At 44.5% G+C, this 26,054-nt stretch overlaps 1 protein-coding gene across 5 annotated transcripts in view; it reads left to right on the plus strand.

The window, feature by feature from the left end:
- Positions 1–25,402, plus strand: part of LOC138567864 (retinal guanylyl cyclase 2-like) — a 419,705-nt gene extending 394,303 nt beyond the window's left edge. For 4 of the 5 annotated variants that reach the window (XM_069646359.1, XM_069646356.1, XM_069646364.1 and 1 more), the window contains 6 exons: positions 647–821; positions 12,250–12,348; positions 13,751–13,845; positions 14,912–14,997; positions 21,522–21,639; positions 22,144–25,402. In XM_069646359.1, the coding sequence (XP_069502460.1) occupies positions 647–821; positions 12,250–12,348; positions 13,751–13,845; positions 14,912–14,997; positions 21,522–21,612 (546 nt within the window). In that variant the 3' untranslated portion in view covers positions 21,613–21,639; positions 22,144–25,402. Of the gene's footprint in view, positions 1–646; positions 822–12,249; positions 12,349–13,750; positions 13,846–14,911; positions 15,002–21,521; positions 21,640–22,143 lie in introns of those variants that run through there. The other variant, XM_069646366.1, reaches the window with a different exon arrangement.
- Positions 25,403–26,054: the final 652 nt, after the last annotated feature.

Below are 26,054 nucleotides of genomic sequence, written 5' to 3' on the forward strand. Positions count from 1 at the left end.
GGAAAACCTTTGGGTCATCCAGCCTTTGAAGAGCGATGTCATGTATCCTTCTAGAAATATCATGATCTGTCAAGTGTTTAAGGTGCAAGTTCCCCCATTCTCATAAAGATATCAGGAGCCGTCAAGCACCGTGGACAAAAGTCACGTATCCCTAAAGCAATTACATGAGGCATCCAGCCTTGGTGACCAATGTCCTACATCTCTATAGAAATATCAGGAGCTATCCAGCCTCTAGGACCAATGTCCCACATCTCTATAGAAATTTCCCGAGCTATCTAGCCTCAAGGACCAATGTCCTTCCTACATCTCCAATCACCAATGTGCCATATCCAAATAAAAATATCAGGAACCCTTACGGCTTTGAAGGTTGCAGGTTCTGTATCCCCACATCATTTCTCTCAACCATCCAGACATGGAACCAGAAGGTCAGGTGTCCCTGCATTCTTCCCCCTATACACCAAGACTTGGAGGTATTAGGTCCCATATCCTGACAGTACCAATCTCCTGAGCCTCCTAATCCTATTGGTTAAAGATGTGTAGCTCTCTGCAGTGAGTTTAAGGGTGCTGGAAACTCCATGCCCCATGTTGAAGCTTTACTCCCAGAAACCTTTTAACTTTTGGTCCTATTATGTCCTTTTCTCTGCAGGTGGAAACTATTGGCGATGCCTACATGGTGGCATCAGGACTGCCCAAACGCAATGGCAACCGCCATGCAGCTGAAATCGCCAACATGTCCCTGGACATACTGAGCTCTGTGGGCTCCTTTCGGATGCGGCACATGCCTGATGTCCCTGTGCGGATCCGCATCGGGCTGCACTCAGGTTGGTATTGACCATCGCCTTTCCTTACATGTAGTGGCTCAAGGTCTTTGTCAGTGGCATTTCTTCATTTTGTTCTGTAGGACTATAATTTGAGGGTCCACGATATGTTTGTTTGCAGTCAATCAGTTAATGTTGATGTCTATTGTGTTTTTTGTGTGATGTTGATATCCGTGTGGTCCCAATTTGTTAAGGCTTTCTTCGGAAGGCCCTTACTTTCTTGGAGACAAAGCTCACCTCATGTGACACTGCTACGAGGCATGTGCTTTGATTTTAAACAAAAACAACTAGCCAGGGCTCCCTATAGCACTCACCCAATGAAACGCAGGTTGTAGATAAACAGGGTTGGGAACAGCAGTGTCACAATGTCACTGACCTGACATGTGATTAAATTGGCCACAATTGGCCTCAGAACTTTCAAAGGCACTGTAGAGAGGTCCCCTCATATCTTTTAGGCCATTCAGTATCTCTAGCACTCACTCTGATTTTGCCAATGCTAATCTTCATGTGACTGACTGCCAAAGTCCTTCCTTGAGATCAGAAATATAATTATTTCCTCTTCCGAGCAGGGACATCATTTCAGCAAAATGCCAGGAGTAGCAGAAGTGACATCACACTACCCTTGACATCTGATGACATCACAGGAAGTGATGTCATTTGCCCCCCCACCCCCCGAAGTGATATTGCCGGAAGTGATGGCACACAACCTTTCACCCTTTGACAAAACTGGAAGTGGCATCACATATCATTGTTCTTAAGTACACTACGAAAAATATGGTTACGATATCACTATAATGTGATGTTCATTTCATTCAACAATGGATCGCCATATGTATTGTTAAGATCAGAGTGCATAGGCCCATATTACCAAATGAATGTGAATGCAAGCAGACGTCCATGGCCTAATGATAATGATGTGTTATTATATAGCACTTACGCTTAAGCACTTTATATAGAAAAAATATACATCCAATATCACCCAACACTGTGTTGGTACTCATTTATCGACCTCAGAAGGATGAAAGGCTGATTTGAGGTGTTTAAGAACAGACTAAATGAGTGACTCACCCCCTTAAGTGTGCCTGAAATAAACCTTTAATGAGTCTAGCAATTATTCCAGAAAGACGACACATTATTTGGTATTCCTATTCTTTCTTATTTAGGGTCAATGCTGAAAGTGTTAGACTTGTGGAACCCCTGTTCTTTTGTTGTGTTTTTTAAGAGGCCTGAACAAGAAAGCCAGCCACACCAGAAGCAAAGAGCCACATGGCGCTGGCCACACCCCAGGAGCTTGCACTAAAAAAAAAAAAAAGAAAAAAAAACTCTTTTTTTCCAGGGGTAGGAAGGGAGTCCACAGCAGTAGCAAAGGGGACCTCAGAGGTTGCAGTTAAGACCAGTGGCTACCCCTAAATGACGTCCCTGCTTCCGAGACATGCCAAATCCCACCAGAGTCTGTGGCCGGTCAGATTCTCTGGGAGTGGACTGGGAACTAAAAGTGGCCTTGGAAATGTTTCATAAAGTGGCCCTATATTACGCAGCGTACGTGAGTGTAGCGAGCTAGACAGCCCCTCTAAGTAGAGTTTTCTTTGGGGGGGGGGATTCTCTACCAAGAAAATTCAGAAAGAATGGTCCAAATAGTGAATTTTATAACACATTTGTAAGGATAAATATAGTTAAACAGAAGCTTTATAACAATTCTTTGTTTTTAAGGTGAGGTGGGGGAGGGGAGAGATGGGAGCAAATGGGTGGGAGGATAGAGAGAATGCAAGAGAAGCAGCAAAGCTGGGAACCCACATAAAAGGGGCCCATCGTGTAGAGACCCACCGGGTAATCTACAGAGATCCCTTTCGGTCTGTCCGTCACTGAGATTCTGTTTCAATTGCAGTGGTTGACTCCTTTCAAGAGTATCATGTCTTCTTAAAGATGAAGGCTAATCATTCATATTTCTCTGTGAGAGGTCCTGCACCACTAGAAAAAAGAGCTGAGTGTGTTCTATACTCCCCAAAATGTGTTGCCCTCATGCAGGCAACATAGTATTCTCCTAAAGATGAGCCTGAAGGCTAATGTTGATCCATGCCACCATCTACTTCTTGCCCACTGGCTGCTCCACATAGAACTTTATAATGTGCAAATACAACATTGCTTGAAAAAACAGAGTTAAATGCAAGCATTCCAGAAATGAAAGAATGGAGCTTCCGGTGGATGAGATGGGAGGTCCACGGTTGGTGAAGGAGTATCGCAAAACCTGGTAAGTGTGTGTTGACTCTACATATCAAGAGCCCAGGGAATGACCTATGAGCCAAGGAGCACATGACAAAGTAGCCAAGCGAGGGTGCTATGAATGACCCGTTTACTGTGAGGAGCTATATTCCTGGAACTGTCACTTGCAGAATAGGGAACTGAACTTGTACTAGGACATTAGGTCCTCCTGCATTAAATTATTTTCAATTGTTCTATTTCATCTCCATCCTTTTCAGAGTTTAGAGCCAGTTATGTTCCTCTTGTATTTTAGTTACCAAACCATAGTTCCTGTGCCAGTTTATCTAACCCAGAGGTCCCATGCCTAAAGGCTTCTGAGGGAACCTTAGGACGAGTTCTTGACTCTTGCCTATATAACATCAAAAAGTTCCACCATTGGGTTTTGTTGAGATTGTTCTAAGTCAGATTTGATTCTGTTTGAATGGGTATCCTAACCTTTCTGTATCCGCTTTATGTATCAGACCTGACAACAAAATTGGCACAAATAACAAACCATGTGACCAACCATGTCAAATATTTCTTACGAGGTTACAAAAAAGGTTCAAATTATACATTTTCATTTTTATATACTATTATTCACAAACTAAATCATTGATAGCGACTGGAACATTAAATTACATAAAGCCAGGGGACAGTGCCCTGGGAGAATAAAGCATGAATGGGCAAGAAAGAGGAGAGAAAAAGGGAGCTGAAAGGCCCAAATGTTTTTCTTTATTATCTTGACGTTTAACCAAATCTTTCAGGAAATAGAATTAACATATACAAATGAAAAATGTATAGAAAATTTGTAACATGAATTTAAAAGAGAATACAGATATTATTCTTGTTCCTTATTTTACAATTTGGTTTCAGTTGAGTAATATTTATACAATTTTTCTGTTCATATCTCATCATGCGAAAAAACATTTTCAATTTTGTATTGGGTACACTATCTACAAAAACGGTCTGCCTGAGACTCTTGCCTAGGCAGACCAGGTGCAGTCCAGAGACCTTAGCAAACATCCCCTGCATCCATTAGTTCATGCTTCCCCCACTTCCTGTCCACTACTTTCAAAGGGGAGTCAAGGCAGACATTTTCCTTCCATCATGCTTTCACTAGCTTTCCCGCAGTCATACATCCAACCCCTCCAGGCGCACCGGGTATTCTTGAAAGGTTATTGACTCGAATTCACTGTCTGTCTGAAGTCCGAAGGGTGACTGAGCGGGATTCACCCATTTTCCCTTTTGATTTTTGGAGATGCACAAAGCGTGAAGGGTCCTTTTCGGCATGTTCAGCATCCGGGTCAATGTATCAATACAGCATCTTCCAACAGCAAGTTTGTTTCTATTGGCTAACCAGCAACACCTAATGTCTGTTAGGTGTTGTTAATACAATTATTTTATTTGTATTTTATTTGGGGAATTTTTATGGTGCTAAATACCTGCTTATGGTCGCTACAATGCTGGAAAGATGAGAAGGAAGGCTTGGACCAAAGGAGGAATTGTGCAAATCTGAAAGTCAAAAGGATCAATTTGTAACTCGTTGTAAAATGTTGATTGGTCCTAGTTTATGATGGAGAGTCGGGATTCTATTAATGGCGAGTATTAGGCATCATAACTCTTTATTTGTTCCACCGCAGTAAGGAAAGCAACTGAAAACTACAATACCCATCATCCTTTGCCTTTTTTCCTCCCTTTCCTGGTTCAATCATATAAGAATTCAGTCCCTTCTCTGCAATGCCCATTTCATTAGATCAATGCAATTGAGGAAGGAACTATAGCAATGCCAAATCAATCCACAGCCAATAATGCCTGTAGCAGCATTGATCGGCAAAGCCTGAAACATGAAGCAATCCACCATGAACAGCATGAACGGCATCCAAGTTCTACGGTGTGCACCAGCAAATCTATTATTTCAAGGCGGCCACACAAAACCTCCTAGTCTTGGTACCCCAAGAGCACTGGAAGAGAACTGCAGCTGCCTGTGAAATTCCCTTCGGAGACCATCTGCTCATGTGACCAATTAAGCCACTAACTGTGGGGTTCCCACCAGTACCAAGGGGTGTGGATTTTGAAGAGGGTCCAATAGTAGCTGGGGAAACACTGGCAGCAATTTGGGAGGTGCCACCGCCATCTACAGGACCAATGGATCCATTCCTGACTCCTCCTCAGCAGACTTATGATAACCAGGGACGTTCCCTGCAGACGGGCATGCAGAAATATTGGAGCTATCAGTGCAAATTGAGGGAACACGTAGTGATGACCCTCACCCCAGTTTTGAAACAATTCATCAGTTGCCACTGCAAACGGATCAGGTCTCCAACTGAAAAACGTCTTCATTTGCGTGTTTAGCCATGAGGCAAGTAGCTCTGTCTGAAAAGGGCCTTGCACCCTTTCTAACTGCAGAAACACGGGTTACTGCAACATCCAATTGCTACTTTCCTGCCAATGCCAGGAGCACCAATCGGCCACCAGATTGAGTGACCCCGGCAGGTAATCCATTCGTACTTTGATACAAAATTGAATGCAGAACTCCCAGAATATCTTTGCCGTGTCTGCCAGGAACCGAGATCAAGTTGCCCACAGCTTGTTGATCTATGCAGACTGTTGGCGCATTGCGCATGAGAAGATGCACCATGCAATGAGAGAACCTGTCTGTGAAACATTTTGTCGCAAACAAAACCGCATCCATCTCCACACAGTTTATGTGCTAAGAAAACTCCTTGGGTGACCATCGTCCCCTCCCCCCCGAATCAAGATTGTTCCACGCCTGGCATCCCACCACCTTCGACATGCGTCTGATTCTAACTGTAGACTGAGGGAAGTAGCAAAGATATCTCCGCCGTTCCAGGCATTGAGGTGTCTATCCTAGAAAGGCAGCTCGCCCCTTGAAATGGAGGAATGTGGAATGGGGCCCGAAACAGAAGACCATACTCCTGATGCCAGGACCTCAATTTTCAATCCCTGCAGTGCAAAGTGCTGCAACGTACTGGGAAACACTGCCTGAACGACAATGAAATGAAGCCGATAAGCCTTCCCAAGTGCCTGACTGACCTACTGGGCAACTCAAGTGTTCTCCAAAGAGCTCTCCGATGACCTTCAGTCTGTTTGAGGGAAGCTTCAGGGATGCTGACCTGGAATTTATCAGGAATCCAGGAACAATATTTCCTGAGCCTGCCCCGATGTCTAGTAATTGATGACAAATCCCAGTGCCCTCAAGAGGTGCATTGCCAACCTAGTGTGTGCTTATAGTATCTGAATGGACTCACGCATGAGCAAAACGTTGTCTAGACTGATGAACAGATCAACATGTGCACACCCTTGGCTCTGAGGAACTCTGCCTCTAGTTTCACCAGGGGGCTGACTACAGCCTAAAAGGACAAACTGGGAACTGATGGCAACTGAAACTGTAAGAACAGTCTGTGTGGTTGGAAGACTGGAACTGTAAGGTAGGCTTCCTTGAGATCCATAAGGAAACACTGCACCCCAGTTTCCATGCGCATGTCCAATATTCGTCAGTATGTTACTGATTGTTTAATTTAGTTGCTAGCCTCGTTAATAGAGCAGATCAAACATCAAATGACTGTCGAAAGCTACGTTTATTCTACAATAATAATAATACTCAACATCATTGTTACTATCACAGAGAGAAAGAACATTGACGTTGCCAGATGACTTTGAAATATTATTCATCATTCACTTTGTCTAAGAGTCATTGCTTGAGAGCCTCTATGACATTGGTACTTTTCAGAATTTACAAGCATTGCTGCATCATCACTAACATTGCCTGAAAGCCGACACGTGTTTCGACCCAAGTGAGGGAGAGTATCAGGGCTCTACAGCTAGTCATTAACGATTATCCTCATCGAGTCACTATTTTCACGTAATCCATTTTCCTTTATAAATTAAGGGCCATTTTATGGGTATTTCCCGAGCTTCTGTGCTGTTTCCACAAGATTGCAATGCTTATTTGCTTGGCATCACTATTGTCCACATGTCGATTCAGTGGGTGCTTTGTTATTGTCAGCCCTGCCAAGTCTGGCGTCCCGCGTGTTTCCGCCTTGACATCCAGCCGAACAAACCACTCTCCCGCTCTCAAAATGTCTTTGAGGTTGGCCAAAGTTTACATCTTGAAATACTGATACATAATGGATGTTGCACTGCCTGAAATTGATCACTGACCTGAAGCCCTTGTTCTTTTGCCTGACCAGAAACACATTGCTGAGAAACCCCTGAGGATGAACTCTGGTCCTCTGCATAGCTTCCTTCTCCAGAAGAATCCTGATCTCTTGATCTATCAGACCATGATGTTCTCTGGAGAAGAACATCACCCTCCTGGGCCTCCTCTGAGCAGGTGTGTCCACAAACGTGAGGTGAAAATCCCCTACCATCCATAACGTCTTTCGGTCTTGTGATGCATGCAGCCAGTTTTCTATGAAACACCTCAATTATCCACCCACAGGTCTATCCCCCCTGTAAAGGCCATCTGAACCTGGTAAAAGCAGCTCTCCCTCCGCTGCCCCTGTAGCCACATCTGTTATACTGGGCTCTCTGGGAAATGAACAGTTGCTCCGGGCTCAGGTACTGGGCATCAGACTGTACGACTGGAAAGGAACCTGTGGAGCAGGCATTGCGGCCGGCTGAATGGCCTCTGCCATGGTCGGTATCCGCAGAAATGGTCGGCAATAAAAAATGAAAAGGAGAAATGAATGCATTTGTTTTTCCGAAATGTTGAGACTTTTTTTTTAATATTGGGGTGGGGCAAGTGTAATAGTTAAGGTGGGGATTATGGGGGTCGCCACCGCATAATAAAAAAAAAAATGGTTGCAGTCATTTCTTCATTCAATATTTACATGGACATCCCTACGGTCAGCCCTGGGAGAGACCCGCAGTGAATACATTGTTTTTAATGACATCTGAGCCTTTTCTAGAGAGACAAACATGTTAACAAACTTCCCCAGGTCTTTCACAAAATCATCCCAAAAACAGGCACAGCCCTGATGTTTTTAAGCCTCTTGCCTCCGCCATGCATCCCATTTTTGGGCTGATGTTCAGGAGAATCCCCTTCCTGCGCTCCTGGGACAATGATGCATTAGCGTTGTCTAGAAGAAATTGGGCCCAATTGCTCATCTCCCCCTGATTTAGAACCCCTTAGCCCTTGCCCACTTTTGCTAAATTCAGGAATTCTTGGATGGGCGCCCTCTGCCTTCATCCTAGTCCTGGCTGAGGTGTCTCATTTATGATGCAGGAACCTGCCATTGTATTCACTCGCTATCTGCAAGGGTACCCATCCCCGAGAGTAGGGCTGAGATAATTGCTCGAAACGGAATATAGGATTCCCCATATAGTCCTGTGTCCTTAACGGAGGTCTTGTTGATCCTCATCCGAATCCTGGGCTCCCGGCTGACCCAGTAGGTCTGCTAGTAAAGGTATTGGGGTACCTGAACCTAGGTCCCCTGGCGATGGGGCTCGAGCCTCACTGTTGGCTCTATTTGGAACTTCTCCAGGCCAGAGGGTCCTGTGATTGCTTGGAGCAAATCAATCATGGAGAATCCTAGCAGCATCCCTGCCCTGCGGTTGCCAGGCATAGGAAAACCACCACATTGGATCTGCTGTTTCGGGTGGTGATTGCTTGGAGCAAATCAATCATGGAGAATCCTAGCAGCATCCCTGCCCTGCGGTTGCCAGGCATAGGAAAACCACCACATTGGATCTGCTGTTTCGGGTGGTGATTGCTTGGAGCAAATCAATCATGGAGAATCCTAGCAGCATCCCTGCCCTGCGGTTGCCAGGCATAGGAAAACCACCACATTGGATCTGCTGTTTCGGGTGGTGATTGCTTGGAGCAAATCAATCATGGAGAATCCTAGCAGCATCCCTGCCCTGCGGTTGCTAGGCATAGGAAAACCACCACATTGGATCTGCAGTTTCGGGTGTTTTTGTAGGGGCACGAGACTCAGACCCAGACTCCTCATCGCCTGTACCTGCCCATTGCCTATCATTATCTAAGATGAATATACAAGGCTTGTGAGACTGAAGCATCTATGGCTTGTGAGAGGCAGACATTTTTGACCTAATGCTTTGTCTACAGCCTGGGAGAATTAATCCTTGACAAAGGACAAGAAATGTTTTCTGAGTGCTGTTCCTCCCCTTCATCTTCAGTCATAATCTACTCCATAGGTGGATCCCCATCCAAAATCGCCTGGGCCAGGCCTGTCAAACAAAATACAGACAGAGGTGCCAGGAAGCTACAATTGATACAAAATAGGCCCTGCCGTTCTATACCTATAGCGCTACATCCGTGTTCACTTATGCTTTAACTACATACAGAATGTCAGGGAGTCAAGGGGGCTTGCACTCAACACTCTGCAGCTTGGTCCTTCTGCTTGTGTTCAGCCCCCTCGCTCGGCACCTGCACTCCTCCCGACCCTCGTGGATGTCAGAGACTGCAATCAACTGCCCCCTGGAACCATGCGTTGCACAGATCGCACTACGGCTGCTACCCCGCTCCGAGGAGGCTAGATGCACTATGTGTGCCTTGCAGCATCCCGCGTGAACCCAGGTAGGAGTTAAAAGAAGGGATACTTAGCTTGTTCGCCCTGCTGACAGAGAAGTAAGATAAGAGGATATTATGACGTTACAAATGTATTCTACATACCTTAATAAAAAATTATTAAAATTAAAAAAAAAAAAAAAAAAGAAAAGAGGGCAGACATAGAAGATACTGCATTCTTATATGATTGGACCGAGGCAAAGGATGATGAGTGTTCTAGTTTTCAGTTGGTTCCCTTACTGTTGTGGAGTAAATAAAGAGTCCTGATGCATAACGGGAAGCCTCCATGCCATGCCTTCTCTGCCGCAAAGCCTCCACAAATCAGATTCCAGGAGGAGAAGCCAGTACATGCTACTAGGTGTCTACCTGTTCCTGAATATAGTCCTTTGTTGGATGAACCCCAATCGCAGATCCAATTTGCTCATATATGCTAGACTACATACTCTATCCCAATTATCATCTGTGAGCTGAAGCCCTGTCATTCCACGTTCCATTCCTATTTCTGCTTTTGCTCACTATCTCCATGGGCTGGACTACCACTAATCAGACAGACTTTGGAAGAGGCAGAGGGACACGTAGATGATAACGTGTGAACAGTTGAGGGGGTGCAAAAAACTGGAAAAAGGAATGCATTGCATAAAAGAAATGCTCTATGTTTCTGAGGTTGCGTTGGAAAGTGTGCATCTCACTTTAGAATGTGACTTATGAGGTAGCCTGACTTCATTTTCATATGGAGAATCAGAGCCCTGGAGAAACGGTGGCGCAAAACCATAACTCAGGGAGACCTCACCAACCTCAAATCTCTGCAAGCAAACCGTAGAATTCTGATTACTGAGGCCAAAGCTACTTACTACACCACCGCCACCATTGCGGCAGGCAGGAGCAAAGACTTGTATCAAACACTCACCGGGACCAAATGTGACAGAATCAAGACATTTTTTATTGAAAGAATTGACAAAATCTGAGAGGCCAGAGAATCAACCTCTCACAGCATTAGCATCCCCTGCACCCCAGCATGCACACTGCCCCTCTGGATCGAATTCTGTCCTCTCTTCCCCCCAGATCTCCTAAACATGATTGCCTCCCTCACACCTACTTCTTACTCTGATAATATAATTCCAGACTCCATTGTTCAGCAATTGACGGACCGGCACTCAATGCACTCCTCAGCATCATCAATGCCACCCTCACAGAAGGGTCATTCCAGGACACGCTTAAGACTGGTCTCATATGACCTCTTTTGAAAAAAGAAAAACGATATCCAGATAACCTGGCAAACTCCAGGCCCATTACGAAACTTCAGTTTATTGGCAAAATCTTAGGCAAAGTAGTTTGCTACACAACTCCTCGCCAGAATCGAACAGCTCCACCTCCTAAATGACTATTAGTCAGGGTTCTGCCCAAGGCATACCATTGAGACAGCCACCATCCAGGTGGTGGATGATACTCTTCAAATCATGGATAAGGGAAATGCATGCCTCCTTGTCCTCCTTGACCTGTCGGCTGTATTCGACACCGTCGACCACGGCAACCTTCTCTCCCTCCTTATCATCAGTATGGGATTCTCTGCCACTGGCCTGAATTGGTTTACCTCCTCCCTCTCAGGCAGACACTAGGCTGTCCAAATGAACTCTGTGCATTCTAACTGCCTCCAGGTCTCCTGGGGAGACCCACAAGGCTCCATCATGTCACCAACCCTTTTTAACCTTTACATGGAGCCTTTGGGCACTCTCCTCAACAATCCCAATATAGCCATCCACCAATACACAGACGATACTCAGTTGTACATGAGAGTAAATAGCGCATTGGACATCACCTGCAATGCAATGGGGTATGTGCATTAGCCATCTGTACCTTATGTTCATAACTAAATCTCTGCTTAGTCAGCTGAAATTGTATTGCAGCAACCCCAAATTCAGCTCAAATATAATCCACTGGTAAACTTTGTGGGCAAATAGTAATTGTAAATTTACACATTACCTTATCCGTAGTCGATCCCCAGATTTCTGCACATATAACATAATTGCCACCACTTTCAAGTTATAAAAGTCAATGAAGGGATTCAAAGTATACGCACAGCAACTTATATCGTGAATAACCTAAGCGAAGCAGGATTCTATGTGATAGTAGACCCCACAGACTCTAGGAGCTCTCTCCACAGCAATGCATGAAGAATGATCCCACCAAGGTAGGTACAATCAGGATCACCTTCTACAGCAGATCCATTAATAGTCTATTTGAGTTTTATAGTAATGTCTCCTTCTAATGTTTCTGACTATGTGAATCTGGCGAGAGCTTTCCTCTAACACCCTGCGAGCTATCCTCTTCCTTGTATCGTTTTCTCACCTGCTCCCCCATTTCTTGTCTACCACACCATCCTGTTCCTTGTTCCTCCTTTTCATGCTCGTAACATCCATTGGAGGGTGATAGAATATGTTCAAGCCAGTTACCCATTTTTAGTATATAGAAATGCATCATTTGGAAGAGGGACTCCTAAACTATCTACATGCAAGCAGTTAGCTGCCTTGGAGGAGATGTCATGGCTGTGAGGGTGACACCCTCATTGTCACAAAGAACAGTTCAGAAGCTGCCTTCTCCTCCTTCTTCTTCTCACTCTCACTTTTCTTCACTGGTACACAGGACCCTGTGTAGCTGGAGTAGTGGGGCTCACAATGCCTCGATATTGCCTCTTTGGGGACACCGTGAATACCGCCTCGCGCATGGAATCTTCGGGCTTGCGTAAGTGAAATCTTTTAATCCCATCCTTTATGTGCCATCATTTGTGATCAGTATTATGTTATGTTATGTTATGTTATTTTATACTTGTATAGCGCCTCCTGCCTTTTGTTATGGATTTCAAGCTTTGTGAGCTGCATGGCCCTTCTGTAGACTGCAGTCTGTACAGACATGAGAAAAGAGCAGGAGCATCACTTTTCATGCAAATAGTAATTTGTAATTAAAGCAACTGCTGAATAATGGGCAGATGTGACCAGGGAAGTGACATTACTGAGTGTGAAGAGTGTTGAGGTGTGATGTGTCACAGCTGGATTGAATTTTTATCGTGGCACTCAGCCGTATTCTGTGGGGCGCAGAGCCATAAGAGGGGAGAGGGCTAGTATAAGTCAGTGTAAGAACCCCAAGAATGTGGCAACATTATGACTAGCCATATAGGTGATGGATTGCGGCATATATACCGTTTAAGAGTTGGGGCATATTGAAAAAAGTCATAATAGGATATGGGTTTGCCAATAAAAAAGTATTTACTGCCTGATTCATGGAATTATTTGCATGAAAAACGCAAATTTGTGCGCCTTTCTGCCCGAAAATCCCTGTTTGAGGTATGGGGATTTTCGTGCAGAAAGGCGCGCAAATCTGCATTTTTCGCGCAAATAATTCCATGAACCAGCCTCATAATTGGACTTCTTCTGTGTTTTTGATGAGTCTGTGATTGGCTTGTCGAGTGGCAAGTTTAGGTAATATAATTCTATGGGCCGGGTAGGCTGGGGATCCCCCTTCGCTTTCTTGCATGTAGTTTATTTGTAAACCCAATGTTTTTGCTTTTCTTAGACAAGGTTTGAACGGCGTTTGGACTTGACAATGTAGACACCCATTGGAAGTCTTGCGCCCCCGTTGGGCTAGATAAGAGTGTGATTTTCCCCTGACTTTAATATGTGTACTGCAGCACTTTAAATCGAACAAACTGTGTAATTTCCTCGACTAAATGGAGTGGAAAACGTCGGTTTGATTGGTGGGTGAATAATCAGTTGTCCTTAATCTGCCTGGGGTTGGAACCTTGTGATGTCATTTGGGTATTGTTTTGAACAAAAGTAAACAAATTAGATGTACTGGTGTAAGTCAGTTAGTCAAAGGAACCTTGATTGGACACAGTATACCCCAAACACACACTCTAGGTGCCCTTTGGCACAACTACGAAATGATGCGTACCCCATTGCCCAGGCGCTGTCTAATGAATAAATATTAACAAATAGGTGAAAAGCATATCGTTAATTATCTGTGTCCGAGATGGTATTTGCGTTTTTAGTCATTGACTGTGATTCTGAATACAATTGTGACCCATGAAATGCTTTTGCCTGGGGGCCTCCACAACATGCAATGACGTCTTTTGCGTTTGCCGCTGCAGCTTGCCGAATTCACGTGAATCTGAGTACAGTCAACATCCTGAAGACCCTGCAGGAAGGATATAAACTGGACGTGAGAGGGAAGACAGAGCTTAAGGTAATTGCGTGTTGGGTAGGTTGCAAAAAGACCACCACCACCACCCTGCCCCAAAGGTGGAGCAGAAATGGTTACATTATGCATCGAGGCACTCAGCAGACCTATAGACAATGTTTGAATAGCTCTGAACTGAACACACTGGGCATTAGCAGAGCACACTGGCAGCCAGGAAATATCAATAGGGCAAAAGGAATAATCAGGAATGGGCAGGTGGGCGTACATTGAATGCAGGGCAATGGGGAGGATGGATTGACATAGCGTTACATGGATGGCGTGTGGACAGGCGGGCAAGGGGCAGGACAGAATGGCAACAAAAGTAAAAGGACAGCTGAACCAAGAGATGGACCACTTGAAAAAGTGATTAGCAGCTGGCAAAGAGGATGGGGCATGAGGTAGAAAGCTGGGGAAATGGGTGGTCAGCTGGAATCACTTGGAATTATTAAAGCCCCCCAATCAGAAGCATGTGTCAATGGGTATATTGATGAACTACTGAAAAAAGGGATGGGTGATTGGCAAAATGATGAGCGGCTGAGATAATGGACAGGCATTTGGAAAATGGGTGGCCAACTGGGTAAGAGGTCTGACTGCTGAGCAAAGGCGTGATTAAATGGACGAAAAGTTCGCCTATTGAGATGCTCCAGCAGATTCTCTTAGCCCAGATAAGTGGCTAGAAGACAAGGGGCTGGAGGAGGGAGGATGCTTTATCAAAGGAGGGATGTGTACTGGTCACAAATTGGGATGGTGAAGTAGGTAATATGAGTACACTGATTGTATACTGGGCCAGAGTGAGGGCATGCTTCATGATGCGGGCAGCTGGGGATGGGCATATCGCAGATGATTGCTGATCGGCTAATACTAATATGGAGAGAGCTCATACAATTAAACAGCATCCGCCTCCGGCAGTGCCCCTTATGCCTGTATAGTTGTGGACCACCATAATCACTTCACCAGTGCATGTTGCTCCTGGCCTGTGGGATCACCCGTTAGTCCAGACTAGTAATGCGTCACAGATCTTTCAATATGCCTCCATACTAACCTGCATCTAACTTATTTTTTTTAAATCTAGGGCAAAGGTCTGGAAGACACCTATTGGCTAGTTGGAAAAATTGGATATGATAAACCAATTCCTATACCTCCAGATATTCAACCCGGGTAAGTGTTCCTCATGCACCCCAAAAGCGTCAGGGTATCTATCCAGCAATGTGGCGAGGTTACAGGTAAATTGAAGGATTGATTAGCAACAGTTATGTAGCACCCCAATACTCTCTGGGGCTGGTCAGATAACTTCTAGTGAAAAGAATGGGACCAATAAAGGTTCTGAATGATGTAAGCTGAGCCTGAGTTTTGAATCGTAGCAGGAAGCGTGTAGCAGATTTTTGAGGCATAGACAGCATACTGCCTACCCTCTTTAGAAAAGAGTTTGAATGGTGCATGGTTTAGTAGAAGTTGGTCCACACCCCTTAAACAGGGGGAATTACATTCCAGTCTGTTCTTCGGACAGTAGGGTCCTGGCAGTAGGGTTGCTTTCCCATTCCTGGCAGCCCAGGCTTGGAACGAGTTGCCGGTGACCCTTCGAAAGAAGAACCACCTGACCTTTAGAAAACTGTTGAAAACCAGACTGTTTAAATAAATTGCTTCTGGCCAAGTTGCCTTGCAGTTGCTGGTAGGAATAGCGCCTGGATGCCTTCGGGCTTTTGGCACTTTAGAAAGACTCATAACATAACATGGTATTGAGCACTTGAAGGCGGGTCAGTCCAATTTGATCCATAGTCGGCCCTCCACCTTCAGCCAGTGTTGGAAATGTCAAGCCCTGGAGATGTCTGGTTATGTCTGTAGAGCCCCCAAATTAGAGGACCGGACACATTTTGGACCCTGTGAAGGTTCTACAAAAGTAAGAGTGGGAGGTCCGCATAGAGCGCATTGGTATAGCCAAGCCGGGAGTTCATGGCCACTCTGACTACTGATGCACAGTGTTGAATGCGGGGACGAGGCATTAACATTTTACTTAAGGATTGCATCAAATGTCACTCGCAGAATGTTACCTTTGAGGCTCAGGGGGATGCGATGGCCAAGCAGGGGTGGCACTATAGTAGCATGCATGTGTTTCCTGCTCTAGGTACCAACGAATACAATTTCATCTTTGGCTCCGTTTGATTGGAGTTGGTGAACCGGAGTCCACGTTGAGATGTTACTGGGGGTTCTTGGAGGGGATGACATGTATCCTCGGCCAGCAAGAAATGTACACCCCACATGTGACCCGTCGTAATGTTGAAGCAAATCTGTCACAACTTTGCTTTCTGAATGTTGGAAAGGGCAGAAACCAGTTCTATGCTTTTTAGGCATGTGAGTAACTGGTGACAAACTGGGGAGAACCATCACACAGGCTGCAGATAGATCCAGCATACCAGTAAAACTACATTTTCCCTATCCACGGCACCTCAGGGATCGTCCCAAAATCCCAGAGGGAAGTCTGGGTCCCGTGATGTGGAGGAAGCTGCATAGTGTAAGAATGAGGACGAATGTTTGTCCAGGACAGATTGCAGGTAACCCACCACCACCTTCTCCATGCTATTGTCAAAGGGAGGTTAGGGATCAGTCTGAAGTTAGCGGAGAGAGAAACGTCCGGGGAAGATGGCATCAGCTTTCAGTGAGCAGGCCGCCATGCCAGAGGTGACATAGAGATTGATGTAGTGGTCGATGTTGTAGTAGATGCCATCCTGGTATGGGACCAGCATCGGTTTTGGTGGGGTTCAGCTGTTTAATCAAACTTTCAATGGCATCTGGTGTGACCGGGCAAAGAGAAAAGCAGTGGGAAAGGAAGATAAGCTTAGAGGGGACCTGGTTGAGGGGATGCCTGGCCTCAAAACACATTCAGAAAATAGAATTCGAGCCAGAAAACATTTCTGTTGCAGCACTAAACTTTTTTCTTTGAGTCATGCCAAGCTCATGCTTCATGGCATTTCTTTCCCATAGAGCGCCTTCTCCTAAATCAGATCCAAACTCGCTGTTGGGCTTCCTGAGGCACATACCCTTTGAGGCTAGGCCTTTGTGTGATTTTGAGTCATTGCTCTGGAAGATAGCACTTTTGGTCGCGATATCCTCAGCCAGAAGAATTGGTGAATTGCGAGGTTTTTCCTTGAAAACACCTATCTTCTTATTTTACAAGGATGGAGAGGTCTTCAAACGGGAGGAGCCTCTTCTAAATGCCCCTTAATACTTTGCTATACAAATTTCTAAATAACTAAATTACGGGATTGTGCTGCCAGTCTGTTAGCCCAGACGCTAGACTTACTTGGCTGCAGAAACAATGGATAATCTGCATGCATGGAGGGCATTACAATGCCCGATGGAACACAACCAATCAGAGCCACGGGTCATCTTTTTGTCACTCGTGGTAGCCTGGCAATATGGCCTAGCAAGCGATCAGAGCTCTATCCACAAGACACGGAGTGGACCAGAAGGTTTTCAGATAGCCACGAGTTGGCTCTGCACTCCCAGAAGCCATGTCATCTGTATAAGCCCAGAGTCGCTGACGCCGTCTTCCTCATTTCCTTTTACTCTATGTCATAAACAGGAATGTGTTTCGGAACACCCACTCTTACTGGTGTGCAGTGAAAAAGTCGAAACATGTCGAAAATCATAATGTCGAGAAAAAAAATGTCGAAATTTTTTTTATCGAATGTTTTATTTTTTTATTTACATGTTTTTTTTGTGTTCCGCAAGTAAAAAAAACGGGTAAAACAAAAAAAAAATTACAAAAAAGGTGGGCTGGGGGAGCCCCCCATTTCGAACAAAAAACAAACAAAAATAGACATTCTAATTTTTTTTCTCGACATTATGACTTTCTACATAATGTAATTCGAAATGATCACTATAAACCACTCTTACTCACCGTTTCTCAACAATGTCTCGAATGAACTAAAGCTTTAAGCTGCGCGAAAAGGGTGGCCACACGCGTCTGGTATCGTTCAGGCCTATCCCATCAGACGAAAGGCAGTAATGATGACTTTTCAGGTATGGCCCTAGCTCAGAAAATGGCGGACAGGTTACCAACATATTCCCAACATATTCCCTGAAATCTTTCTCCAGAAGAGGCGCTCCTTTAGCCCAAGGCGAAATGCACAGTTTGTTTCTTTGGGCCCAGCCCTCATAGGCGGTCACTCGGTGCTCGATTAGAACGAGGGCCCAATAATATCTAGTACACTTGTGCCCTCCCCACCTGCTTGCAGCCCCACACACACTGGCTTCAGCCTTCCACCGACTGCTTACATGAGCAACAATGGAATACTGTTGTAAGGATTCACTGTGATTTTATTGCAGAAATAACAGTGACATACAATTACAGATTGTAGTAAATATTGCAAGAAAAAACATTGACATGCCTTATTGGCTATTGTAAAAATACCTTTTTTACCTCTCCTACTCCAAAACGCTCCTTGTCTCCCTCCCCTTTATCCCAATTTTAACCTTAATATGTTTTTTTGGGGTTTTGTACACATAAAACCCACCCCCATATTTACATGTTCCTGTCTTTATTTTGATGTGTTTTCAGCTAGTAGGTATTTTTCACCCACTCTATTATTTCTTGCAACATTCTTTCGTCTTTGTAAATGTATTCTTTATTATTTCCTGCGATATCATGACTGGATACCTGTTCTAAGTGCTTCTAAGCACAGCTAATGTAGGTGCTACTTCTTACTCCTGTTATTTCGACTGTGAAAGCAGGAAGAACTGGCCCTTTTCAGCAGTGCTTGAAAATATTGAATGGGACAGTAAGAAAACTTGTCCTGTTGCTTTGCTTTTAATAGTAGCAGCATTTCTTCAGGAGATTGCTACAGCACTAAAGTTCCCCCTGAAGAAAGAGTTTTGTGACATTGACATAATGTGTGCATAAGGTGGGCAACTAATGAGGCCTAATCTGGAAAGTACACACCACACTGCTGGTCGCTATGCTCAATATTAACAATAATTCTACCTCGGGACCAGTGCAATCCACTGGGGAGTAACATCTGTTTGTAGTAGTGTGTCAGATCTCCCAGCTGTGCCTAAAACATGCTTTCACACTTTAACGCTAGATATCAATAAATAGTGCACAGAACTCTTCCTATCCGTGTGAAGCAAGCTCTCACAATTTGCTAATAGAATACGTCAGAATTGACTATTTTCAAGTACTTGTTAGTTTTAATGTGACCAAAAAAATAGGAATCGTCCTCTTTAGTCGCATAAAATCAACTATTCTAAATGTCAAACTTTAACCTGGTCAATGCAAGTTGCAGTCAGAGAATGAGTGCAATGTCTGGTCTATCATGAAAGGTTGGCAGTCTCAGCACATCCCCTACTCAGCAGCGAGACCTTCCCCCTGGTCTACTCTGGGCCCAGGTGCCTGCATCGCAGGGCTCAAGTCGAGGGTACACGCGGGTGGACAGAGTCCCCCACATTTTTCAGGAGTCCCCCACTTTTTTCAGACGGCACCTTGATATGCTAATTTTCTGTTGACGCCACATTCAATTGGTATGTTAATGAGTCCCCCCACTTTTCTTTTTAGGACTTGACCCCTGCTGTGTCCTCCTCTCACACGCCCGACGGGCAGTGACTCTGTGGCACTGACCACAGGCCCATGGCAGGGTCTGTTTATAAACCATTGAATCTGTGCTTTGCCACATGCCAGCATATCAGGGCTCCCCATGCCAGTGACCAGAGAAAACAAAGGGCTCAGCCAGCCACTGCATAGGCCCAGTGGCCCACACCCGCCTCTACCTGTGCGCTGCCACACATTGCCTGCCACACACTCACCATGCCCACCTGTTGATCTCAAGACAGAAAAAGGGGCACGATATCTGGTACCGTTAGTGCCTGGCCACCTGCGCCACATGGCACGCACAGAAGACTACCCAGCCTGTTGGTGATTAATTCAAGGCAGTTAAAGTATTAGCTGCGCCCATGTTGGACCGGGGCATACAGTTGTTTCGGGCACCAATTAAAAAGTGGCCCACAGTTGAAAACCGCAATTCATTCCTTTTGTGGCAGACTGTTTGAATAGTACCCAAGTGGCAGCTTTTTTGATAAAATGTTATGCAAATTGTGCATTTTAAAGAATATTTATTCAGTATCAATGGTAAATACTCCTAGCCGCACGGTGAAGTATTCTCTGCGCTAATGTGCAAGGGGAGGGCATGACGCACTCATTCAGTTGCCCTTTGTGAATAGTGCATCTCTTCTCTTGCGCCAAAACAAGTTTTGAGGATCTGGCCCTCTCTGCACTCCTTTCATTTGTGCTACTGTTTGTGAATTTGAGTTAAAAGGTAGCTGCATGCCAAGGCTTGGCTGCCAAACGAAAGAAATAAAAGCAAATGGTCCAGGTTTATCTCTAATCCACACACATTCTGTCGTTGGGGCTTAGTTGTGAAACAGCCTCATTCTAACTCTGCTTGTCTTCTGAAATTCTATTTTGTGAACGCAAGTTACTGTTGGAGCCCCCGTTTGATTGCAAGGGGCAGCGGTGCGCAGGTGCAGTGAGGGTGCAATCAAATACATTCTGTATGTTGCAGGTAGTAACGCGTGATTGCAGCAATATAACGACTGCAAAGGTGGTACGGTGCATTCACTTTGGAGATCACACAGGTATCTGAGCTCATGAAAGTAGTTGAAAATAGGAGCCAACCTTAAAAAAACATTTATAATTATAATTCGTTTTTATAACGCACTTAATACTGAGGAGGTTTCTAAGCACGGACCCGGGATTCGAACCTGTGTTGCTCTGTGTCTTCTGAGCACATTGCCACTGAGCTATACTAACCGAATGTATTTTTTTTTAAAATAATCTTTCATATTTAAAGCTCTGCAGACACAGCAATTACACATAAGGTAGGTTTGCAAATAAAGAAATGCTTATAATAATAAAAGACAACTGCCAGAGGGGAGACAGACATCTGCCATCCATGAGAAGTGCCAATGAGGCTGTGTATGATAGTTATGATCATATTGGTTATTTATAATAGACATCGTCCTGTTTCCAAAGCGAGCGTGTTGCCCCTGGGCTATCTCCCACCCCGGTGATATATTGCAATAACACATCAGATCACTTCCATACATGGCGGTCCAGTTTAATAAGTTTGATGATATTTAGACACTTCATTTCATTCATTCATGTTGTCATTTGTATAGCGCCTTTCACCATAATTATGGTCCCAACGTGCTTGTTGGTTGGATGCCCTCGGAGGAGTTGAGTCCACATTTGGGAGAATTGGGAGGTGCTATAATGCGCATGTGCATGGGGTGTTATGTGAGGGTGGCCAAGACCCTCCTAGTCACCCATGTCTGAATGGCGTGTGGACGGGTGCAGCGGAGGTTAGCTATGAGCTTAACGGGGTGGATTGTGTTTAAGGAGATAGAGAATCATGTGGGAAGCTACAGTTCGAATCTTTAGACACTGCCCTAGTGAATCCTAAACCCTTTGTCATGGTTTAACATATAGGTGTTTCAAATCCTTAAGTTCTTCTGAACATCAGCCCAGTCCACTTGCAAAGTTCTCTTTCTGAACAATAGACGAGCAGTCCTGCAGTGTCTGTCTCCAATATGAGAAGTTCCACTTCGCTGGTGCACATATTTGCATGATTTGAAAGTGTAGCTTTGGCCCTCATAACCAATGCCTGCTTGCACTCTTCTACATTTTGCAGAGGCAGCAGCCACGGAATCAGTCTGGCGGAGATCCCGGAAGTGCGCCGCAGGAAGCTCGAGCAAGCGCGCCAAAAGCAGAATATGAAGTGAGCGGTGAGGATGGTGTTGGTCGTTCAGGTAAGTTCCCTTTGATTCTAGAGGTTTTCTGCTGCCGGTTCCACCATGATCCCATCACTAAATGCTCATATGCCACACATCTAGAGAGATGATCTAACACGTGTATATATGCAGGCATGGGTTAGTAGTTAATTTCAGAATACTTAGAATTTGACCACAGATAGGTCATCTATTCTGTCCATTTCCCAGTTTAGTCTTCACGCGATTGGTATCATATGGTCATTGACTTTGCATAGGGATTCCTGCTTGTCTTTTTAGTGGCTTTTTAGGTGTGCTGCTTGGGCAACACAAATTGGACATTCTAGCTTCTTACCACTGAGACGAAGAGGCCTACGCTTGTACCCTGACCTCACCTCTGTAGAACCAGCTCTGCCGTGGTGAGGTCTGCGTGAATTTCTGTAATTGTGACTTTCCTTGTGGAAAGAAAATAAGCAATATTCATCAAATTTGAACAAGGTCCATCATTCTTCAGTTGCTTGTATAATGTTTACCTTTCTCCCGCAGTGCGTCTCTCATGCTGTAAGAGGCATAAACAGCACCCATCGAAGATGGCACAAGGGTGTCAGGAGGAGCATATGCAGATTGAATAGAGCTTCCTGCCCTTGCGGATGGGAAGCATGACAGATATGCGGCTTCACTCCAGGTGGATTTTCTCATCAACAGAAGGATCCAGCTGGTCCCCATTTCTAGCCAACAACCCTCTTGTCCAGATGACTCCTAACTGACCTATGTGGCTCAGGAGAAACATGGATGAATTGCAAAGCTTCAACTTCAGCACTAAGACTCTACGTCTCTTGGGATACGAATGTGGCTTCTGCCCCATGATCCCCGAGGCTCCAATGTCTCTTTCGTTGCTCCAGCATCACCTCTCCTCTTTCTCTCCAGCTTCCCATGTGCGGCCCCATTGTCAATTAAACCAATCACATGCTGTACTACTAACAACATAAAATAGATTTAATTGAACTACTATCTAATAATGTGTGATCTGATCTATTGCATAGACATTACAGTGGGTTGGCTGACACACTCTGAAATGAACAAAAGAACTACACGGTGCAGTGGCATAATACTGGACAATGAGTTACATGGAGCAGTTGGGCAATGATGGACTATGATCTCCAGGGAGCGGCTGGATACTATTGGATAGCCAGTTACATGGAGCCATCGGTTGCACAGAGCACTCTTCTCAGAATGCAGAGAACCGTGTGAATAACAATCAATTACAGAGAGCATTGTGCTTATGACAGACCATGGAGTATACCAAAGTCACTTCTTGAGGCAGCCAATAGTTTGTACAGAGACTCTAGAAATAAGGTAGATTTTGTTTTGGCACATGGGTTGGTTATAGATGTACACATACTCCTATCACCTAATGGTTGGACCTGAAATAGTTTCCCAAATTCTGAAAACCCAGCTCCATGGACAGAGACTTCAAGGTGTGTCTAGCCCATTTTGCCTAGGACCTTTTGTTACTTTAACCGCAAGCGTAGGATGCTCTGTGGCCATACAACATCTTAAGCTATATTTCTTCTCTATTATGTTCGGGTCATGGCTCAATCGAGCCAGTAATCTGTGTTTTAAGCTTTCTTTCAGAGTTTAATTCAGAAGGAACATGATTCAGCAGTATTGCGTCAGAAGATCTGATGTTTATCAATGAAAGATATTCAGTTTATACTGTGTCTGAATAGCTGTCCTGTGTACGGAAACTCTTTGGAGACGAGGAGAAACCAGAAAGCTTTTAGTTTTGGGAAGGCTCTGGAAAGTCACATTAATTTCAAAGGAAACATTGACAAAGATGATCACCGACGAGGAGAGGACAAGGTTGAGGAGTTCAGGGACCAGATAGACAATCATTCATAAACAGACATGTGTCATGATCCCTATATTATATGGGTATTGAGCACTTTTCACAAAAATGTACTAGACCAGTCACAGCTGTGAAAAGACCCTCTACCATACAGCCAAGGCAACAATGTTGAAGGCTTCTTTTTTTGGTAGCGACAACCATTGTGTTAACACTGTTGGTCTAACAAATCGCAAAATACCTTAGACAGCGGCCACTGAAGGTCAAAGGAAAAGCATACAGAGTTGCTAAGTAATGAATGTTGACTCTGGTTACTTTCAGAACTAACAGCATAATCCTGGCTGGCAAAGGTTTTGGTGTCAGAATGGTTTTAATGCCCGAGAAGGGACACCTGGGGCCAGATTACAGAAACCTTGCAAAGTTGGACGATATTAGCACTAGGCCAAAGTTTGCGATACTTCTAGAAACATTCGGAAATATTAGAAACCCATTGCACCATGACAAGTGCAATTCAGCATGTTATATACACCAGGGCAAATTGCCCTAGTTAAAAAAAAGATACATGTTCACATCATTATTGCACCAAGGCTAGGTTTGCTCTAGTACTAATATGGAATGGTATTAGCACTAGGGCAAACTTGGCTCTGGTGCAAACATGTGTCAAAAAGGTACCTTTTTGCACTAGGGCAATTTTTGCCCTGATGTTTATAACATGCCAAATTGCACGTGTCCTGATGTAAAGGTTTACTAATAATATTTTTGCACCAGGGCAAAGTTTGCCCTAGTGCTAATATGGTGCAACTCTGAACTTGAACTGGTGCAACGTTTCTGTAATGTTGCCCCAAATGTCCAGACATTAATTATCCTGGCAATACCGCAATGGATTCTGACATGGGACTTCCAATGAGGCTACCTCCTAATATGCTTCCACTGGTCCCGATTGGCTGATTAGAACAAAAAAGGGTTTACAATGAAGAGGAAAGGACTCATGTAAAGGGAAACTATCTTACATCTTCTAGGCATTACTTTTCAACTTAACTAAGGGTACACAATGCCTGAAACATTCAGAAGTAGCAGGATATATGATTATACCAATGAATGCCCCTACACAGGAATGGTTTGTCATAGTCACCAGAGCCAGTAAATTGAACACCCCCACCATGTCTACCAGTAATGGGTAGCTTTATAGAATCAGCAAGGACATTATAGTCACCTCATGTTGGCCCCTCTTAGTGCAGCGGCACCGAGAGCAGTGCAGGTTTGTGAAAGGAATGCAGCATAAACAGTACGTGAGATCGCACGGAAGCTGGTTCAGCTATTTTCACAATGTCAGATGGGAGCTAGCGCAGTGCACTCTGGAAAGGAGTGCAAGCTCACAGAGGTGTTAGGTAGGAGGGAATCCCCTTTTCCGTCATTTCCCGTAAGAGACGACCAGTTCTGCAGCATTGTGGTGTAAAGGAATCTTTTTAGTGGCTGCTTCCTCAAAACCCCTACTATAAGCAGATATCTCTTTCTACACTTTACTAATCATGTCAATCTCTAAAGGATACATGCTGCACAAGGGAAGATTGCTTCCCTGTGACTTTAATGTGGCATGTTGATGATGTGTGTTATAGATTCACTTGTTATCTATCCGGCCTCCCCTCACTGTGAAACAGGCTAATAATGGTTGAGCTTATCTCACACAGATCGTGGAGACATGACACCCTGGAGATATTTTTAAAGCACAGGACATCTTGGGGTTCCAGGTGCCACCACAGGCAACCTGGTACTCAGATTAATGCTTGAAATGACACCTACAGGGTTCTTTTTCATGATTTTGCAAAACACCTTACATCCAGGCACCGGATGGCATGGATTATGAAAATATGTGACCCTCTGAACAGTCCTCAAACTGCAAAATTAGTATTACTATTAAATAGCGTTTTGCTGCTAATAAAGGACAATGGATACCTGAGATCACTCTGCTTCTAACAGACAATTGTTGGGCATGTCCCTTGACTGGGTTCAGTGTTGCAATGTATTCTTGTATAAGTAAAGATCTCTCAGTAGAAATGTGCACACATTCATTTCACTGGTAGTATTGTATTTAAATGATTCTAATGCTGATTTAAAGGGGTTGCGGGATCTGTTATCCACCCTGGAATTTTCGAGAAGATCCGCCAAACAGATGGTTTAAGGCTGTTGAGTTAGCTGAAGGCAAGGGATGAGGCATACATATAGAGGATAACAATGGCCTTTGTGCTAAATATGGAAATTGCATATATCTTCCTTGTATCCAGATAGCAATACATGGCATGATGCACATTCCCCAGGAGCCTAGCTACAGATGCCTGAAATAATGTACATCGGATACTAGGAAACATTTCATGACTTTTAAGCATGTCTACATATTGAGATGCACCTCCCTAGCATGTACACACTCTTTGGTTACCAGTACACAGCCTGTGATATTGTGTAGATACACAGAAACCAGGCATTGGGATGCAGCTCGTTATCATGCACAATAGCAGTGAATAAGGCTATGGTCAGCTGGCATAATGCATATAGATGCAAGACCTTGGCATCATGTACAAGGTGTCGGAGTATGGCTCTCTAGCATTATGCACAT

Source organism: Ambystoma mexicanum, chromosome 1p, assembly GCF_040938575.1.
Source record: "Ambystoma mexicanum isolate Mex_15411 chromosome 1p, UKY_AmexF1_1, whole genome shotgun sequence".
In the NCBI taxonomy this organism is placed as follows: domain Eukaryota; kingdom Metazoa; phylum Chordata; class Amphibia; order Caudata; family Ambystomatidae; genus Ambystoma; species Ambystoma mexicanum.